Source organism: Dreissena polymorpha, chromosome 8 (assembly GCF_020536995.1).
Source record: "Dreissena polymorpha isolate Duluth1 chromosome 8, UMN_Dpol_1.0, whole genome shotgun sequence".
NCBI classification, from domain to species: domain Eukaryota; kingdom Metazoa; phylum Mollusca; class Bivalvia; order Myida; family Dreissenidae; genus Dreissena; species Dreissena polymorpha.
In genome coordinates, this window is record NC_068362.1 from 79,150,174 (window position 1) to 79,170,103 (window position 19,930).

Genomic DNA, 19,930 nt, shown 5'->3' on the forward strand with positions numbered 1-19,930 from the left:
GAATACAATTATTTTTCGATAATTTTTTTTTTTGATTCTAGTATTTCATGAATAATTTGTAAACATATATAAGTATAATAAATGTTCCATCTGGCTTGATTTGATCTAACACTGACAGAAGCGTAGTGTAAGCACTTGCAATAAGCCCACTTAATATTGCGGATGTCTTAACTGAATGATACATAACCGGTTTGGCCTCTTCGTGTGTGCGGTATTGGGATCGTCCAGGATCAATACAAATAGTTTTGTTCTAATGACCGTATTTAATAATCAGTTGAACAGCTCCTGACTGAACAATATAACCGACATTATGTGTCTGTGTTTGTGCAGTTAACAAATTATTCGGGATTAGGCCATATACATTCAAAACGTGTATAGGAACTGTGCGTGAAAATATTTATCAGAATGTAGATTTACGTTAAAAATAGCAACGCATTAACGAAATCTGACATTATTAAGGATGAATGACACCGATACTGCCTCGCCCTTGTGGGGTCACACTACACCTGGTTTGAACTTAACTACGAGCACCGGAAACACTGATGAACTGAATGAGCGCTTCGCAAGCGCCATTCTGCCATTGACGATCACCTTTGGCGTGTTTGCCGTAACAGGCGTCGCCGGCAACATACTTGTACTGATCGTTTTCTCGCTTGGCCGCGCATACCGGAACAACAATTTCCGCGTGTTTGTCGTCTGCCTGGGTTTAATTGACCTGCTTACCAGTGCTTTTCTGATTCCTGCAGAAATGGCCAAGCAAAGGAACTACTTTGGATTTGAAAATGTGGTCATGTGTAAACTAAAAAATATGTTAAATGTTTGGGCGGGTAGCGCGGCGGCGTTGTCATTGCTGGTGATTTCCGTGGACAGGTACCGGAAGGTGTGCCAGCCGTTCAAGCGGCAGATCAGCCCTCGCCTGGCCTTGCGGCTCTGTGTGGTTCTCTCCTTTCTCGTACCCATAGTTCTCGCAGTGCCAGGCGTCATTATGAGCGGCATCCGGCAAGCACATATGCTGAACGAGCGCGGACAAAACACGACGGTATATATATGTTCTACAGAGGAAAAGTTCCACAAACACCCAATGAGAGTCATATATAAATATACATTCATGATCCTTTTGATAGGTGTTTCAACAGCGTGCATTGTTATGTATATTTTGATCGGAAAACAAATCTTCAGCCACTGGGGAACAATGCCGGTGTCTTTCCGGAAGGATTCTAACAGAGAATACAACTCCGAGTGCTCCTCGGACACGTTTGGTAAAGTGGTGCCGCAATCAACCAATAAATCAGCGAACAACGAAACCAGTAACCGGGTCAGCTCGGAGACGAAAAGCTCCGACGTAGATCCCTGTCCGCCTAGCCCTATCGTGCGTCCCGGCGGTGCCAAGACTGCCAGCGAAAGTCCGCGGAGAGCCCGAGCTCAGCTGGTCAAGCAAAGCACGTTAGACGAAGGCGACAAAGAAAAAATGCAGAAGAAGCTCATAAAGCAGCTGAGCAGCGTGAGTGCCTCATCCGGCAGGAGTCTGGTCGTTAACAACGACACCAGCTCATCTGCCGCCTCACGACGTCGTACCATGAGTCGACAAGCTTCTGGTTTCGGACTTAAACGATTTCCTTATAAAACCCTCATATGGTTCGTCCTGACGCTGGTGTTCATTGTGACCTACATACTGTACCTTGCGTTGTCAACCAAAGTGGACACCATCACCAAGCTGTCGCCGTCCTCCTTTGCTCTTTTCGAGGCGTTCTTTCGGCTTTATTTCCTGAACAACATTATCAACCCCCTTGTGTACGCATTGCTAGACAAGAACTTCAGAGAGGCCTGTCGAACCATCGGGCCGAGGCTTAAGGACAGATGGCGAGAATGCTGGCAATAGCTAGCGTACATGAATCCTTTCAAATCGTGTTTATAATTTATGTAAAAAACACATTTTACCGGATAACGTTATCGTACAATACTTTTAGTTGCTGGACATACCAGTTGTTGGACAAACCAGCGAAATAACAACAATCGGATATGCAACGGATGTGTTTTCAGTTCAGATACGGTACATCACATCGATAAACGTGTTCAGATTTATCAGATTGGATATTACAAATAGTAATTGACATTTTTCATGTATATGTACTTTTTGAACATCCGAGTACAAAAACGTTTGTAATGTTTATATGAAGTGCACATGTTACTTTAAACGCTTTTAAAAGTAAACAACTGAGGTAAAAATTCGACCATATTTGACAAAAATGTTTATACCAGACACGGAATATAACTGAATAATAATCTTACAACGATATAAACAAATAATTAGAAACCTTAAACCATAGCAGAAACATAACTGGGACGAGAATGCTATGTTTAGTAAGAAATGTTATAGATTCTTACACCAACTTTAACCAATTTAGGCCTAGCGTCTAGAAATAAGTCCTTGGCAGACAGCGTAGACCCAGATGAGACGCCGCATGATGCGGCGTCTCATCAGGGTCTGCGCTGTTTGCTTAAAGAAATTTCTGTAAGAAATATTCTAAACATAGAAATAAATATACTAGACATCCCTAATTTTTGAAATAAATTGATCCAATTTAAAAGGATGGGAGAGTCCAGTAGGCATAAATGGGTTATGTAACAAATGTTATAGATTCTTACACCAACTTTGCGTTCATCGTTGACCAGAGATTTGAGTTCATACTCTGGTATATATAAGTGTATTTACTGCCTTTGCTTTCTGTAAACCTAGTAAATGAAAATATGCAAACATCGCTAAGTGTGTACTCACAGGGAGTTCCTGTATATTATCAAAATATTATTATTATAAAACTACATGTAAACATCATTTACAATTATATAGGTTCCACATTTGTATATATCAAACCTGAGACAGCATGCTTTCTTTGAACTTAAGTTTCAGCTGGAAACATTTAAAGCGTGTTTGTCGACTGTTATGGTAACATCGTCAGCTTCATTTTTCGGATAACGTTGTAAATAAGTGATACTGTACAATGTAGTTCTAACATGCATAAAGTTTCTCAACTTATAAACTATATGATATATATTGCGTGTTTATTTGTCTTACGTTTTAACCGATTTTATCATATAACTTTTCTAAAATAAAAGCATACAATTAGAAATCTTGACTCGTATTATGCATTTACAACATTTTAAGTTAAAATCGTTAAAAACAAATTTTTTATCAAATGTGGGGGCAAAGACTATCAATTATTTTCTCACTGTATCAATTTAAAAACAATTATTTAAGAATCATACTTGTGAACACATCGATATATTGTCCACCATGCAAACACGGTTTAATATGGATGACAAGCTGGCGCTGACTTAACAACTTGGCCGCAAACGAAACAAAATGGCCGAAAGAGCCCTTCATCTCCATTGTGTACACACCGGTCTTACTGACCTGTGTACTAACGCGAAAGGAATTGTGGGTAGCACTTCTTTTACGAGTGAAAAGTGAAAGCGAAAATAGGCCAGGTAAACATAATTCAATAACATTTCTTTAAACAACATTCCTTTTAAGCACACAATAAAAAACAATTTATTTCATTATTAACATTTTCTCTCCTACGCAGAACTACTTTGGCGGAAACATAATTCCCCAAATCAGGGGAATGTGATGCGTCTTAGTATAGAGTTGAAAATAACGTAGTGACGTCACCATTTATGTATAGAATGCTACATTTCTAACCAGAGTAACGGTGGATGGCCAGTTCCGAACCCAAAGTTAACCCCCCTATAACATGGAAGGGCCAATTTATAGGTTTAGGTTTATTCAATATATACAATAGACAAACAGTCCATGAGTATACATGATCAAAACATAGTAACATATATAAAGGCATGACACGTGATCAGTATTGAATTCAATAAGTTGTTAAATAAAGAATCAATACATAAAAAGGTCTAGGACACATTATTTTTAGATTACAACATTTAGAATCTATTTAACAATCAATGCTATAAACGATAACTTCAAAATTAACAAAGACGAATCTACTAGAGAGCAAGAAGTCAAGTTTGAGTACTGCATTATATACAATTAATCATAATAATATTTTTATAGGTTTCTTTGACTAAATGGTTTACGTACATACATAGCTAAGTTTCTGTTGGTACTTATATTATCCGATTGCATTATTTCAATAAATTTGATCATGTTTGGTCTTTACAGTAATATTTATTTATCAACAATTTCCTAATATCATCATATAAAGAACATTCTAATAAAAAATGATATTCATCCTCAAGAACATTGCAATATTGACATTTTCTATCTTATACAAAAGAGCCATGTTATTTAAGAGACTTTTTTTAAAGTTATACTTTCCTTCAAAAATGTCACAGAAAACACATGATCCCTTGGCCATGGCCAGTTTTGACCCAAGATGCATGAATTAGTAACTATACACCTCTATATAAATCCTGTGATCACTGATTGCAAATTTTGACCCAAAGTACGATCTTTGTATAGTATATGTATCTAATGTCACACAACAATTATCAAAGCTATTAGCCTTGTTGTTTTCAAGGAAACATATGTTTAACTTAACTTTATTAATCTTTATAAATCGTTTGACCTCAATATTCCATTTTAGACTCAGAGCATATTTTGAACAAACCTCGTATGGGAGCACTAAACAGTGTTACATGCTAAACACCAAACTTATGAGCGTTGCAGTTTCATGGAAGATCTTTAAAGTTTTCCCTATTTATATATGAGTCGCGTTCTGAGAAAATGGGGCTTAATGCATGTGCGTAAAGTGTCGTCCCAGATTAGCCGGTGCAGTTCACACAGGCTAATCAGGGACGACACTTTTCGCTTTTATTGTATTTTTCGTTTAAAGGATGATCCTTCTTGGCGAAAATCCAGTTAAGGCGGAAAGCGTCGTCCCTGGTAAGCCTGTACGGACTGCACAGGCTAATCAGGGACGACACTTTACGCACATGCATTAAGCCCCATTTTCACAGAGCACAACTAAAATGCATGCATGGTATACAAGAAAGCCAAATAATACTCACGGCATATAAAAATGTGACATAGACGTGTTCCTTTATTGAAAATCATCATTCGTAATCGGAGAAAAAAACTAGGGGTTGAATCGCCTTTCCTTTGATAATTTAGCATAAACGTGTACTAGCGATACGGCGTTAAAATTTCGTTTCAAGCTTAACCCCTGCTGTGCCTAGTGAGATTTATATTTTGCCTCGAGAGGTCCAGTGTTCGAACTGCAGAAACATCGTACTTTTTTATGTCATTTTTTCTTGATATTTTAATATCTTAACACTATTCCGATTATTATATTTGTGTAACTTTAAAAAAAGAAGATATTTTTCAACAATAGGAAAGTATGTGAACTAGGCCCTTAGCAATCCTCAGGAAACTTCTTATTTCTTTGTTTAGCCTCTAGGAGTAGATAACGTCATTGCTGTGTGAAATCACAATATACTGAAATCCAGACGGGTGAATCTAAACTTATTTTCTAATAAAATTGGGCGAGAACATATAAAGCCATTGAAATCATTCCGATAAATATATATTATATTAAACCATATATACATGAAACCGGTCAACGGTGCCAGGAAAGGACTCGATATTAACCCCTGAGGTCGAAGTCTCTCGGACAATTATCTCGTTGCCGGTGCATGTAGCGACTCTTGCCCCGGCTCCGACATTGATTCATTTCTTTCTAATACGCTTTAGTTTTTCTTAAAAAGATAAGTTGTGGCGCCGACATGACCAACGTAGAAAAAATTACATAAAAACACGGCGGAGCATCGTCAAAATTATTTTAGGCAGGTATTCCTTAGGAAACTATGTCACACGTATTGTATAAACTGCAAGATAAGTATTGATGCAAAGCATCAAAGGGCGTCGGGAATTTCAGTGTAAAAGGCACTCAATGAAGTTACATAGAACGATTTTTTTCTACTGTAAATATTAATATATTGGCCGATTATTTTAAACAAAGTAGAAAAAGATACTGGTATAACCATTATCTATAATTTAGTGTTATAACCCCCAAATAACCATTATTTATGATGTTGTGTTATAACCCCAAATAACCATTATCTATGATTTTGTGTTGTAACCCCCAAATATTTCATAGTTCATTTTATTAACATTGGTTTCCTTTTTTACTGGCATCCGTGTGCAGTTTTCATTAATGGAACAGAACTGTGTAGGTTTTAAAAAATCTGCTTCATCTTGTAAACGTAATTTCATATTTTTCTCAACTTCAAGGGGAGATGATTCTGAACTTATTCTTATGTTGCTCATTTACTATAGGGGTTGAGTACTCATTGCAAACACTGTAAAAGTTTGTAAAAAAAAATGAAAACTGTAAATTGCATAAAGAAGCTGCATTTCACAATACTTTGAAATTCAGTAAAAGATCATAATAGATTTATTGCTCCGATATTCATCATTTTCAATAGGGTTCGAGTAATACTGATATAAAAACACTTAAAAAGTTTGGAAAGATTCAGACGAAAGTTGTGAAATCTTTTAAACAAGTGGAAATTGTTTATTTTGTCAAATTTAATAGAAAAAAATCTGGACTTATTGTCCCAATATTTCTCATTTTAAATGAGGTAAAAATGCTCATTGATATGAAGACACTGTAAGTTTGGAAAGAATCTGATGACAAATGTTGACATAATCACCTTACCAAGCAGTTTTTCACTTTTATATTTAAATTCAAAAAGACATAATTCTGGACTTATGGTCCGATATTGCTTTTATAGAGTTTGGGCTGGGTCCTCATTGATAAGAAAAAAACTGTGCAAGTTTGGGAACAAGCGGATGAAAATTTTGGACTTCGAACAACGATTTCAAATTTTTTCAAATTCTAAGGAAGATAACTATGGACGTAATGGTCGGATAATGCTAAAGGGCCCATACCACCTGGATAGTAATACGTGTCGCGCTTCGCGCTCTATATGTGGTTCTTAAAAAAAACTCCGAGGAGTGCTTGACGGGTTAACGGCACACAGCTCCTCATTGAAAAGCGGCTGCTTCCTTTATCGCAACTCATTGTTACAATCAATCATACGTATTGCGCTTCGCGCTCTATATGTGGTAGGGATAGTACTTAGGGCCTATGATAGACAACCATACAAATACATGGATAATAGATGTGCTGTTTGCATTTATTTGTTAATATAAAAACACGTGTATTTTTTATAAGATATTTAAGTGATGTAAGAAATTTTAATTAACGTTGTCACCACGTGGCATCCATAAATTATAATAAAAATGTCAAATTGTAGTAAAATGGATTTTAAATGTCTACATAAAATGAAGCTTTATCATATTTATTATCCTGACTGAAAAAAATTGTCAATCGCCGATCTGTTCCGTTCGTGCCGGAACCCGGGATTGAACCGGGGGCCTTTAGATGCTTGTTGCGTAAACAACTTCAGTCTAACGCTCTCCCAACTGAGCTATTCCGGCTGACATCATTTATGTACTGCTATTTGGTGAAGTTGTGTATAGCGATCGTTATTATATGTCTATTAATAAACTAATACAGTGTACGTTTTCGTACCACTACGCCTTCCAATAAACTTGCGCGATAGGTCGTCAAATATCGTACTACATTGATTCACCACTAAATAAGCAAATTAGAAATTTTTTTATATATTTTGATTATGTTTTGTTTTCATAAAAAAACCAGAAAGTTTCGCGTATTTGCCCAGTCCCTGTGATCTTTCCCCTGTGATCAGTTGTGTATCAGTTATTAATTAAAACAATTAGCTTTGCATTATTGGCAATAAATGTTGTAATAAAATGTACTAGGCACAAATGCAGTACTTATTTACACTAATTTACACAAAAAATCACCATTATGCAAGATATTCTTAAAACAAAAACATACAATGATCCGTAAAATAACTTCTCTCATAAGCGAAAAAAATGCATTACATACTAGTCGCCGCTCTTCAGAGCGACGCCAATAATATAGTTCTTAAAAGGAATAAAATATGTTTCGGTATGCTTTTATTTGATTCCAGTATTGCATGCAATATTTTTAAACATATATGCAATAGATGTTCCTTCCGGCTTGATTGTATCCCACACTGACGCATCCGTAGCGTAAGCACTTGCAATTAGCTCACTTAATCTTCGTTCTGATCGTTCAGGATGAATTCAATAGTTTGCTTCTGAGAACCATAAAATCAGCAGTTAAACAGCTCCTGACTGAAAAGATAACCGACATTATGTGTCTGTGTTTATGCAGTTAAACATTTTTCAGGATATGGTCACATTCGTTTCAAAACGTGCATAGGGACTGTTAGTTAAAATATTTCTTTTTCGTAAATCAGAAAGTAGCTTCGCGTTTAAAAAGCGAGTCATAAGCGAAATCTGACATTATTAAGGATGGGTGAAACCGATACTTCCAGCCATATGGTGGTGGACCTACATAACAGCAGTGTAGGCTTCAGCAGCCTGTCGTCTGCACACCCTGACACAGGCAGCAGTGAGGTACACGTCCCTGTCTCACTATTCTGGGGCCACACTACACCTGGTTTGAACATAACTTCGAGCACCGGAGACACCGATGAACTGAATGAGCGCTACGCAAGCGCCATTCTGCCATTAACGATCACCTTTGGGGTGTTTGCCGTAACAGGTGTCGCCGGCAACATAATTGTACTGATCGTTTTCTCCCTTGGTCGCGCATACCGGAACAACAATTTCCGCGTGTTTGTCGTCTGCCTGGGTTTAATTGACCTGCTTACCAGCGCTTTTCTGATTCCTGCAGAAATGGCCAAGCATAGGAACTACTTTGGATTTGAAAATGTGGTCATGTGTAAACTAAAAAATATGTTAAATGTTTGGGCGGGTAGCGCGGCGGCGTTGTCATTGCTGGTGATTTCCGTGGACAGGTACCGGAAGGTGTGCCAGCCGTTCAAGCGGCAGATCAGCCCTCGCCTGGCCCTGCGGCTCTGTGTGGTACTCTCCTTTCTCGTACCCATAGTTCTCGCAGTGCCAGGCGTCATTATGAGCGGTATCCGGCAAGCACATATGCTGAACGAGCGCGGACAAAACACGACGGTATACATATGTTCTACAGAGGAAAAGTTCCAAAAACACCCAATGAGAGTCATATATAAATATACATTCATTACCCTTTTGCTAGGTGTTTCAATAGCGTGCATTGTTATGTATATTTTGATCGGAAAGCAAATCTTCAGCCACTGGGGATCTTTGCCTGTGTCTTTCCGGAAGGATTCTAACAGAGAATACAACTCCGAGTACTCCTCGGACACGTTTGGTAATTTGAAAGTGGTGCCGCAATCAACCAATAAATCAGCGAACAACGAAACCAGTAACCGGGTTAGCACGGAGACGAAAAGCTCCGACGTAGATCCCTGTCCACCGAGCCCTATCGTGTGTCCCGGCAGTGCTAAGACTGCCAGCGAAAGTCCGCGGAGAACCCGAGCTCAACTGGTCAAGCAAAGCACGTTAGACGAAGGCGACAAAGAGGCAATGCAGAAGAAGTTCATAAGGCAGCTGAGCAGCGTTAGTGCCTCATCCGGCCGTATTGTGGTCGTTAACAACGACACCAGCTCGTCTACCGCCTCACGACGTCGTACCATGAGTCGACGAGCTTCTGGGTTCGGCCTTAAACGATTTCCTTATAAAACCCTCATATGGTTCGTCCTTACGCTGGTGTTCATTGTTACCTACATACTATTCCTTGCCATGGCAACCAAAGTGGACAACATCACCAAGCTGTCGCCGTCCTCCTTTGCCCTTTTCGAGGCGTTCTTTCGGCTTTATTTCCTGAACAACATTATCAACCCCCTTGTGTACGCATTGCTAGACAAGAACTTTAGAAAGGCCTGTCGAACCATCGGGCCGAGGCTTAAGTACACATGGCGTGAATGCTGGCAATAGCTTGCGTACAGGTATCCATTCATGAAGGACGAATTGCGGGAACGCTGGCTATAGCTTGCGTACAGGTATCCATTCATGAAGGATGAATTGCGGGAACGCTGGCTATAGCTTGCGTACACGCGTGCTTTCGTGAAAGAAATATGGTGATTATGATGGCTATATCATTCATACAAGCACCGAGTAATGAAGGATGAACGGTGGGAGTATAGACCAAACCTTGTGTGCAAGCATCCTTTCAAAACGTGTGTTTATTATTTATGTAAAATACACATTTTACCGGATAAGTTTGTCATAACATACTTTTATTTGTTGGACAAATCAGCGAAATAAAACAATCGGATATGTAAAGTTTTCAGTTCAGATACGGTACATCACATCGATAAACGTGTTCAGATTTATCCGATTTGATATTACAAATAGTAATTGACATTGTTCATGTATATAATTTTGGAACATCCGAGTACAAGAAGCGTTTATAATGTTTATATGAATTTCACATGTAACTTTTTTATATGCTTTTGGAAGTACACAACTGAAGCAAAAATGCGACCATCTTTGACAAAAATGTTTATACCAGACACGGAATATAACTGAATAATACTCTTACAACGATATAAGCAATTTATTAGAAACCTTAAACCATAGCAGAAAAATAACTGGGACGAGAATGTTATGTTTAGTAACAAATGTTATAGATTCTTACACCAATTTTGAGTTCATTGTTGAACAGAGATTTGAGTCCATACTCTGTTGTATATTAGAGTATTTACTGCTTTTGCTTTCTGTAAACCTAGTAAACGAAAATATGCAAACATCGCTAAGTGTGTAATTTTACAATTTTAGAAATACATTTATACCTGATGTTAACAGAAGAAGACCAAGTATGTTTAAATATATACAATTATTGAATGAGACTAGAAAATCTATACTGATACGTCTTGCTTATTTCTGTATTAAAAAAGCATGTTAACTTAGAGCCGAAAATATATAGATAAGTTTTTCCCCAGAATTGGAATTGTGCATATTTTAACTAACCGCATTATTTTTCTCAAACAATCGCGGATTTTTACATCATTTTAACTTTGTTAAAAAATAATAGAGAGCCTTCTCTTACATATTACATTCTCACAAAAAACATTTATAAGTAAAAATGCATAAACAAAATTGTTGTTAGTTTGACGCATGAGTATTTATGTGTATTTATTATTGCTATATTGTTATTTTGACGATGAGCTGTATATGCTTAAGTCGTAAATAAACTTCCTGTTCTGTTTTCTGTTTTGTAATCACAGGAAGTACCTGTATATTATCAAAATATTGTAATTATAACACTGCATGTTAACATCATTAACAATTATATAGGTTCCACATGTTTATATGTCAAACCTGGGACAGCATGCTGTCTTTAAAGTCAAGTTTCGGCTGGTAAAATTTTATGCTTGTTTGTCATCCGCTTCATTTTTCGGATAACGGTGTGCATATGTGAAACTGATCAATGTAAAGTTTTAACATGCATTAAGTTTCTCAACTTATGCACTGTGTGATATATAGTGCGTTATTTCTTCTTGTCTTATATTGGAACCAAATGTATCATATAACTTTCTACAATAAAAGCATACAATTAGAAATCTTGACTCTTATTATGCATGAAAAACATCTAAGTCAAATCGTTAAAAACATTTTTATCAAATGTGGGTCACAAGACCATCAATTTTTTTCTCACTGTATCAATGTATGAACAATTATTAACGAACCATACTTGTTAACAGTTCGAAATGTTGTCCACCATGCAATCACGGTTAAATATAGATGACAAGATGGCGCTTACTAAACAACATGGCCTGAAACGAAAACTAAATGGCCGATAAAGCCCTAGATCTCTAACCAGAGTAACCAGATCAATGTTATTTAAAAGACTTTTAAATAGTTATGCTTCCTAAAAAAATGCAACAGAAAACATGTGATTCTTTAGCCATGGCCAGTTTTGACCCAAGATGCATGAATTAGTAACTATACACCTCTATATAAATCCTGTGATCAATGATTGCAAATTTTGACCCAAAGTACGATCTTTGTATAGTATATGTATCTAATGTCATACACCAAATATCAAAGCTATTAGCCTTGTTGTATTAAATGAAACATATGTTTAACTTGACTGTATTAATCTTTATAAATCGTTTCACCCTCATATTCCATTTTAGACTCAGGGCATGTTTGAACAAACCTCGAATGGGAACACTAAACAGTGTTACATGCCAAACACTAAACAGTGTTACATGCCAAACACTAAACAGTGTTATATGCCAAACACCAAACATATGAGCCGCAGTTTCATGGAAGATCTTTAAAGGAGCCTCGTTCTGTGAAAAATGGGCTTAATGCATGTGCCTAAAGTGTCATCACAGATTAGCCTGTGCCTAAAGTGTAATCCCAGATAAGCCTGTGCCTAAAGTGTCATCCCAGATTAGCCTGTGCCTAAAGTGTCATCCCAGATTAGCCTGTGCCTAAAGTGTCATCCCAGATTAACCTGTGCCTAAAGTGTCATCCCAGATTAGCCTGTGCCTAAAGTGTCATCCAAGATTAGCCTGTGCCTTAAGTGTCATCCCAGATTAGCCTGTGCAGTCCGCTAATCAGGGACGACACTTTCCGCTTTTAGGTATTTTAGTTTCAAGGAAGTCCCTCCTTACCGAAAATCATGTTTAGGCGGAAAGTGTCGTCCCTGATTAGCCTGGGCGGACTGCACAGGCTAATCAGGGATGACACTTTACGCACATGCATTAAGCCCAGTTTTCTCACAACAAGGCTCAAAGTTTTCACTATTTATATATAAGGGGAAAAGGTAACTCTTAAGGCTAGGTCAGTTTTGATCCAAGGGTAAGATTTTACAAACATGAAGAACATCACATCAAATAGCGTCTCAATTCCATGCCACCACATCAAATATCGTCTCAACCAATAGAAAATCAACTACAACATCGCACCCAACATCGTTTCAACCACTAGATGCTTAATAATGTACGTTTGTGGATTTATAAGATTTCATTGAAAGACTTGAATCGAATGCCCAAACTACTCCGTACAGTGAAATTGATATGGCAAAATTGCGAACTGTTTGGAGCACGATCCCAAACTTTGTATATGAATACATCGAAATTTCTTCTAACGCTGTACTGCCTGATGTGAAAACTTTTTATTACGTCCGTAATTGAATATTGACCAGAGTGAAGTTTTGTCCCTTAAAGTTTTATTCAAATGTTCACGCTGAATTAAAACAATCGAGTTAATGATCCTCTGAGATAGAAGAACACAATTATTTATTGTATGTGCAAATCAACATGCATTTTAACGACATGCAATAAGGTAATGCAACTTTTTTTGTGGATGCGACAATCTGTCTTGACAATCCGTGCACTGAACATGAAATGTCTATACATGCAAAACTGCAACCGAAGATGTCGAGACAAAACATCAAGTAAACCAACTACTATTTCTACTGCTGCTACTACAACAACTACTACTACTACTACTACTACTGCTTCTGCTGCTGCTGCTTCTGCTGCTGCTGCTGCTGCTACTACTACTACTACTACTACTACTACTACTACTACTACTACTACTACTACTACTACTACTACTACTACTACGACTACTACTACTACTACTACTACTACTACTACTACTACTACGACTACTACTACGACTACTACGATTACAACAACTGCTACTACTACTAATACTACTACGACGACTACTACTACTACTACTACTACTACTACTACGACTACGACTACTACTACTACTACTACTACTACTACTACTACTACTACTACACTACTACTACTACTACTACTACTACTACTACTACTACTACTACTACTACTACTACTACTACTACTACTACTACTTCTACTACTACTACTACTACTACTACTACTACTACTACTACTACTACTACTACTACTACTACTACTACTACTACTACTACTACTACTACTACTACTACTACTACTACTACTACTACTACTACTACTACTACTACTACTACTACTACTACTACTACTACTACTACTACTACTACTACTACTTCTACTACTACTACTTTGATTGTTGTTGAATAACCCACTGCCGGACGTTTAGATGCATAAGGATTACACCAAGAGTGCGAAGCACGAGTGATTTGAAACCACGCATCATGTCCACTCATGGACATGTTAACATCTTAAAGGGATCTTTACACGGTTTGGTAAATTGACAAAATTGAAAAAAGTTGTTTCAGATTCGTAAATTTTCGTTTTAGTTATGATATTTGTGAGGAAACAGTATTACTGAACATTTAGCATAGTCCAATATAGCCAATTTATATATCCTTTGACGATTTGAAAACGTAAAAATTATAAAGCGTTGCAACGCGAAACGATTGAATAATTTGGAGAGTTCTGTTGTTGTCGTTTAAATTTACAAAACTACGAAGATTGCTTATATAAGGTATAACATACTTAAAATTTGTATACCCGGCGGAATAGCCGAGAGGCTAATGCGTTTTTACTTCAGACTTACTCCAGGACTCCGGGGGTCACTGGTTCGAGCCCTGGTACCGGCTACTTTTTTTCCTTTTTTAAATTTTATTCTTGATTTCTTACTAGAGCTTATAAGATCGAATGTTTACATTAATCAATATAAAACATTTAATGACAAACTTCAAAATATGCCAAAATATGTGAAAAGGCCCCTTTTATAGCCCATATATATTAAGAGAGAGACGATTTTCTTCTTTGTTTATATGAAATTCGGCACGTGCCGTGTTAGAATAAATATTTATAAGCAATCCTCGTAGTGTCACAAAATATAATGACAACCCCTGGGACTCTCCAAATTATTCAATCGTTTTGCGATGAAACGCTTGATGATTTTCAGGTTTTAAATCGCCAAAAGATGCCTATAATAGTTATTTTAGAGTATGGTAAATGTTCAAACTTCAGTGTTACTGTTTCCTCACAAATATCATAACTACAACGAGAATTGCAAATTTAAAGGCCCTGTGGATTTTGTTTGTCAAAATGTGTATTTGTTTTTAAATAACCTATATTATTAAGTTTATAAAAAAGAAATAAATAATTTATAACATTGAGTTAAATACTTATTAATATTAGGCGTGGAACAGAGAATTCGACTCGTAAACATATTTGAATATATCCTTGCTATTCGAATACCGTATGTCCTATTGAAATAAGTAATACAATGCGTCGTGTTCTGAGAAATCTGGGAATAATGCATGTACGTTAAGTGTCGTCCCAGATTAGCATGTGCAGTCCGCACAGGCTAATCAGGGACAACACTTTCCGCCTAAATTAGATTTTTGCTAAGAAGAGGCTTCATTTTAACGGAAAATGTCATAAAAGTGGAAACTGTCATCCCTGATAATCTTGATGCGGACTGCACAGGCTAATATGGGATGACACTTTAAGCACATACATTAAGCCCCGTTTTCTCAGAACGCGTCTCAAATAATTTGTGCCAGTATAAGAGCATAACCCCAGCTGCCTATGGTTCCTTATAATACAAATGTCTTTAAATCTATATATGATTGTGTGGACGGCATTTTGCTATATTAATATCATGTCGTCGACCGCTTAAAATGCGCAATTTAACGTTTTATCATCCATCTGTAATAATTATCGCAACTTAAAAACTGCGCTCTACCGGCCACATATGTTTCTTCTGAGCGAATGCTTTCCGTCGAAGGACTAAGGTGATCACATTGCGCGCACAGACTATCACGTGACCGGCTAAGGTGATCACATTGCGCGCACAGACTATCACGTGACCGGCTAAGGTGATCACATTGCGCGCACAGACTATCACGTGACCGGCTTGACAAGAATATCAATTCAAGAGTAATCCACTTCGCACTCTGTTGAAAGCAACACTGTACAGTAAATACTGTTTTGTTAGATGATGTTGAAACGCAGGTTTGCACGCATGTTAACACTTCGTGTTTGTCAGTGTAGGTCTATGATGTATTTTAATACAGCATAATTGTATATGCGTTTATAATTTATATACATACTGTAGCACGTTAGTAACTACAGGTATGTTCAGTAACTACAGGTATGTTCAGTAACTACAGGTATGTTCAGTAACTACAGGTATGTTCAGTAACTACAGGTATGTTCAGTAACTACAGGTATGTTCAGTAACTACAGGTATGTTCACTACAATTAATCATTCAACTTATACAACAGTGCCTACTCGACGATCGAATATTCGACTACCTTTATGATTGAACATTTTACTACCAGTTTTGCTTTTTGTTGTCAATTCTGGAAAAAAAACGCTAATGAAAACATGTTTTACCGCAAAATGTGTACATATGAAATCAGTTTTTGTTATTGAATAAACGAGTCCATGTGTTCGTAATTTAATAGACAAGAATGATGAACGCGAAGTTTAGGCCAGTACGTGTTTACTACGCTGTTGTGCGTTTACACGTCAAATGTTGAGCAGAGCGTCTTTTAAATGACGTGGCTTTCAGTCGCATTTAACGTAAACATATTGACTGCAAAACGGGAAAAGAAATGGTGAATTTTTATATCAACCTAATTTTCTGAATAAAATTTGGCGGTGTTTTAATATAATATGCGCGCTTATTTATAAATATGATCCGGTTGAAATATAAAATATAATGTGTAACGGAACGTTATTGATACGTACGGACTATTTTAAGGCTAACGTTCAACAAATTTCTTGACAACTCTATAACCGTTTTGTTTTGTTGATATTACATGGTATTGCATAAGTATAATGAAAACACGACCACATTCTCAAGTTCTCATATCTTAAAGGAAAATGCTATGCACTCTACAGAGGATTTCTATTTCTTGTCCGCAGATCACCATGGCGCCGCTCGTTCTGTTGTTCCTGGTGGTCGTGGTAGTGCCAGGAGCGAACGCTCAACGTAAGTATCATGTTCATTACTTATATAAGATCCATAAGATCTAAGAGAGATAACTAGTTTTAACCCATTTATGCCTAGTGGACTCTCCCATCCTTCTATATTGGATCAATTTATTTACAAAATTAGGGGTGTCTAGTATATTTATTTCTAAATTTAGAATATTTCTTACAGAAATTCCTTTAAGCAAACAGCGCATACCCTGATGAGACACCGCATCATGCGGCGTCTCATCTGGGTCTACGCTGTTTGCCAATGACTTTTTTTCTAGACGCAAGGCATAAATGGGTTAAAATGATAAAATGACGCAAGGCAACTACCTTCGAGATTTATGTTTGAAATTCGTTTCCGACTGTAAATAATCACCATAACGCTATGTGAAGTAACACATACTAATTTCAATAAGAAATTAATCATGTGATTTATGTCTTATTTAAGCAACGTTTAGAATATTTGTTTGCACAGTTCACTTGAATAGTGGGAATTCAAGATCAGTAAAAATATATTTCGTTCAAGGAAAAGCTAAGTCCGCTACAGCTCGAATAACATAACGCTCCCTTGGTGCAAAAATGTACCATGTGACAGCGAAATTAGAAGGGACATGGTACCTTTTTGCACCAAGGGGGCGATAAAATGTTAACTTGTCTGCTCCTCTTATATCCAGCCTGGTTTATGGGTGGAGGGCTCGATGATATGCTAGCGAACATTCACGGCATGGCGGCGGGCTTACACATGCAAGGCGCGGCCATGATGTCCCAGGGCATGCGACACGCCCAATTTGCTCGCCAGTACGGACCAGGGGGTCGGGAGTTCAGAACACCGGGCGGACGAGGATATGCCTACAAGTAAGAACCCTTCTAAGTATTCTAATAGTTGTGACAGTTAACGCCGTGGTGATGGCAGTTGTGACAGTGGTAGTCGTGGCGGTGGTAGATTGTGACAGTGGTAGCCGTGGCGGTGGTTCTTGTGACAGTGGTAGCCGTGGCGGTGGTACTTGTGACCGTGGTAGTTGTGGCGGTTGTAGTTGTAACAGTTGTAGCAATGGCGGTGGTAGTTGTGACATTGATATCCGTGGCCGCGGTAGTTGTTACAGTGGTAGCCGTGGATGTGTTAGTTGTGACAGTGGTAGCCGTGGCGGTGGTAGTTGGGACAGTGGTAGCCGTGGCGTTGGTAGTTGTGACAGTGGTAGCCGTGGATGTGTTAGTTGTGACAGTGGTAGCCGTGGCGGTGGTAGTTGGGACAGTGGTAGCCGTGGCGTTGGTAATTGTGACAGTGGTAGCCGTGGATGTGTTAGTTGTGACAGTGGTAGTCATGGCGGTGGTAGTTTTGACAGTTTTAGCCGTGGCGGAGGTAGTTGTGACAGTGGTTGCCGTGGCGCTGGTAGTTGTGAAGTTTTAGCCGTGGCGGTGGTAGTTGTGATAGTGGTAGCCGTGGATGTGTTAGTTGTGACAGTGGTTGCCGTGGTGGTGGTAGTTGTAACAGTGGTAGCCGTGGCGGTGGTAGTTGTAACAGTTGTAGCCGTAGCGGTGGTAGTTGTGACAGTGGTAGCCGTGACGGTGGTAGTTGTGACAGTTGTAGCCGTGGCGGTGGTAGTTGTGACAGTGGTAGCCGTGGATGTGTTAGTTGTGACAGTGGTTTTCGTGGCGGTGGTAGTTTTGACAGTTTTAGCCGTGGCGGGGGTAGTTGTGACAGTGGTAGCCGTGGCGGTGGTAGTTGTGACAGTGGTAGCTGTGACGGTGGTAGTTGTGACAATTTGTAGCCGTGGCGGTGTTAGTTGTGACAGTGGTAGCCGTGGATGTGTTAGTTGTGACAGTGGTAGCCGTGGATGTGTTAGTTTTGACAGTGGTAGCCGTGGCGGTGGTAGATGTGACTGTGGTAGCCGTGGCGGTGGTAGTTGTGACAGTGGTGGCCGTGGATGTGTTAGTTGTGACAGTGGTAGCCGTGGCGATGGTAGTTGTGACAGTTTTAGCAGTGGCGGTGGTAAATGTGACAATGGTAGCCGTGGATGTGTAAGTTGTGACAGTGGTAGCCGTGGTGGTCGTAGTTGTAACAGTGGTAGCCGTGGCGGTGGTCGTTTTAACAGTGGTAAACGTGGCAGCGCATTTTAGTAACGGCATTGATGCTGGAAGGTATTTTAAAGGTAAAAGAAATAGAAGTGGCGGATAAAAAAATAGCAGAAGCCACAGCAGTTTTATTTTACTATAATTGTTTCCGCAGGTTCCTAGGTTTAGGTGAAGGGTAATTCGCCCTTGAGTCGAACAGGTTATCGATAGACTTGTTTAATGAAGCCGCTCATTTTTCAAAGCGGGGACTGAGCTAATGCAGGCATTAAGTATCAAATCAGATGACTCTATTTTTTTTGCAAATAATGTATTTCATTGAAAAATAGTTGGTCATCCATAACAACTGATTTCGCCAATTAGCCAAACACATCCCCCTTAACACGAACTCATATTCGTCCTTAGCATTGTTTGGATTATAATTGAGCTGTGCTCTGTGAAAAGTGGGTTGAATGCATGTGCGTAAAGAGTCGTCCCAGATTAGCCTGTGCAATCCGCACATGCTAAATAGGGACGACACTTTCCGCTTTTATGATATTATTCGTTTTAAGAAGGTCTCTTCTTAGCGAAAATCCAGTGTAGAGGAAAAGTGTCGTCCCTGATTAGCCTGTGCGAACTGCAATGCTAATCTGGAACGACACTCTACGCACATGCATTATACCCCCTTTTCACAGAGCACGGCCCATTTATTCCCTAGATTTTTAACAATTCAGACAAGCATGGTAATAATCCTGTGTTAAATTTAAACATAAATTACTTAATAAACATATTTATTGAAATAATTTGTTTAAGACGACAAATGACATGGCAATTCCGACATAATAACCACGGCACCATTTGTAGCACTTGGATGGCACAGAAAAATATGCAAATACAAAGATGAAAGATTATGAACTCAGTGTTGCTTGTTAACTAAGTGATTGTGTAGATTGCGTCGTGTTAATTTGAACAAAGGGCGCACTGCGTTCGTCTCAAGAGCTTTATGAGTTTTCCATAAAT

The 19,930-nt window shown here is 38.4% G+C and overlaps 2 protein-coding genes and 1 non-coding gene across 6 annotated transcripts in view; 1 reads left to right on the forward strand and 2 right to left on the reverse strand.

Annotated features, from left to right (window-relative positions):
* Positions 1 to 246: 246 nt before the first annotated feature.
* The window catches only part of LOC127841940 (alpha-2C adrenergic receptor-like), a 20,318-nt gene continuing 634 nt past the window's right edge, over positions 247 to 19,930 (forward strand). The window contains exons 1-4 of one of the 4 annotated variants that reach the window (XM_052371090.1): positions 247 to 591; positions 8,623 to 10,797; positions 16,808 to 16,874; positions 17,536 to 17,716. In XM_052371090.1, the coding sequence (XP_052227050.1) occupies positions 461 to 591; positions 8,623 to 9,916 (1,425 nt within the window). In that variant the 5' untranslated portion in view covers positions 247 to 460 and the 3' untranslated portion in view covers positions 9,917 to 10,797; positions 16,808 to 16,874; positions 17,536 to 17,716. Of the gene's footprint in view, positions 1,125 to 8,130; positions 10,798 to 16,807; positions 16,875 to 17,535; positions 17,717 to 19,930 lie in introns of those variants that run through there. The other 3 variants (XM_052371089.1, XM_052371088.1, XM_052371087.1) reach the window with 3 other exon arrangements.
* Positions 7,376 to 7,465, reverse strand: Trnaf-gaa (transfer RNA phenylalanine (anticodon GAA)). Its single transcript is given in 2 exon segments — positions 7,376 to 7,411; positions 7,429 to 7,465. It is a non-coding gene; the product is annotated as a tRNA-Phe (tRNA).
* Positions 17,738 to 18,184, reverse strand: LOC127840673 (hepatitis A virus cellular receptor 1-like). The gene has a single exon (XM_052369086.1). It carries the CDS (start codon positions 18,182 to 18,184, stop codon positions 17,738 to 17,740), a length of 447 nt encoding a protein of 148 aa, XP_052225046.1.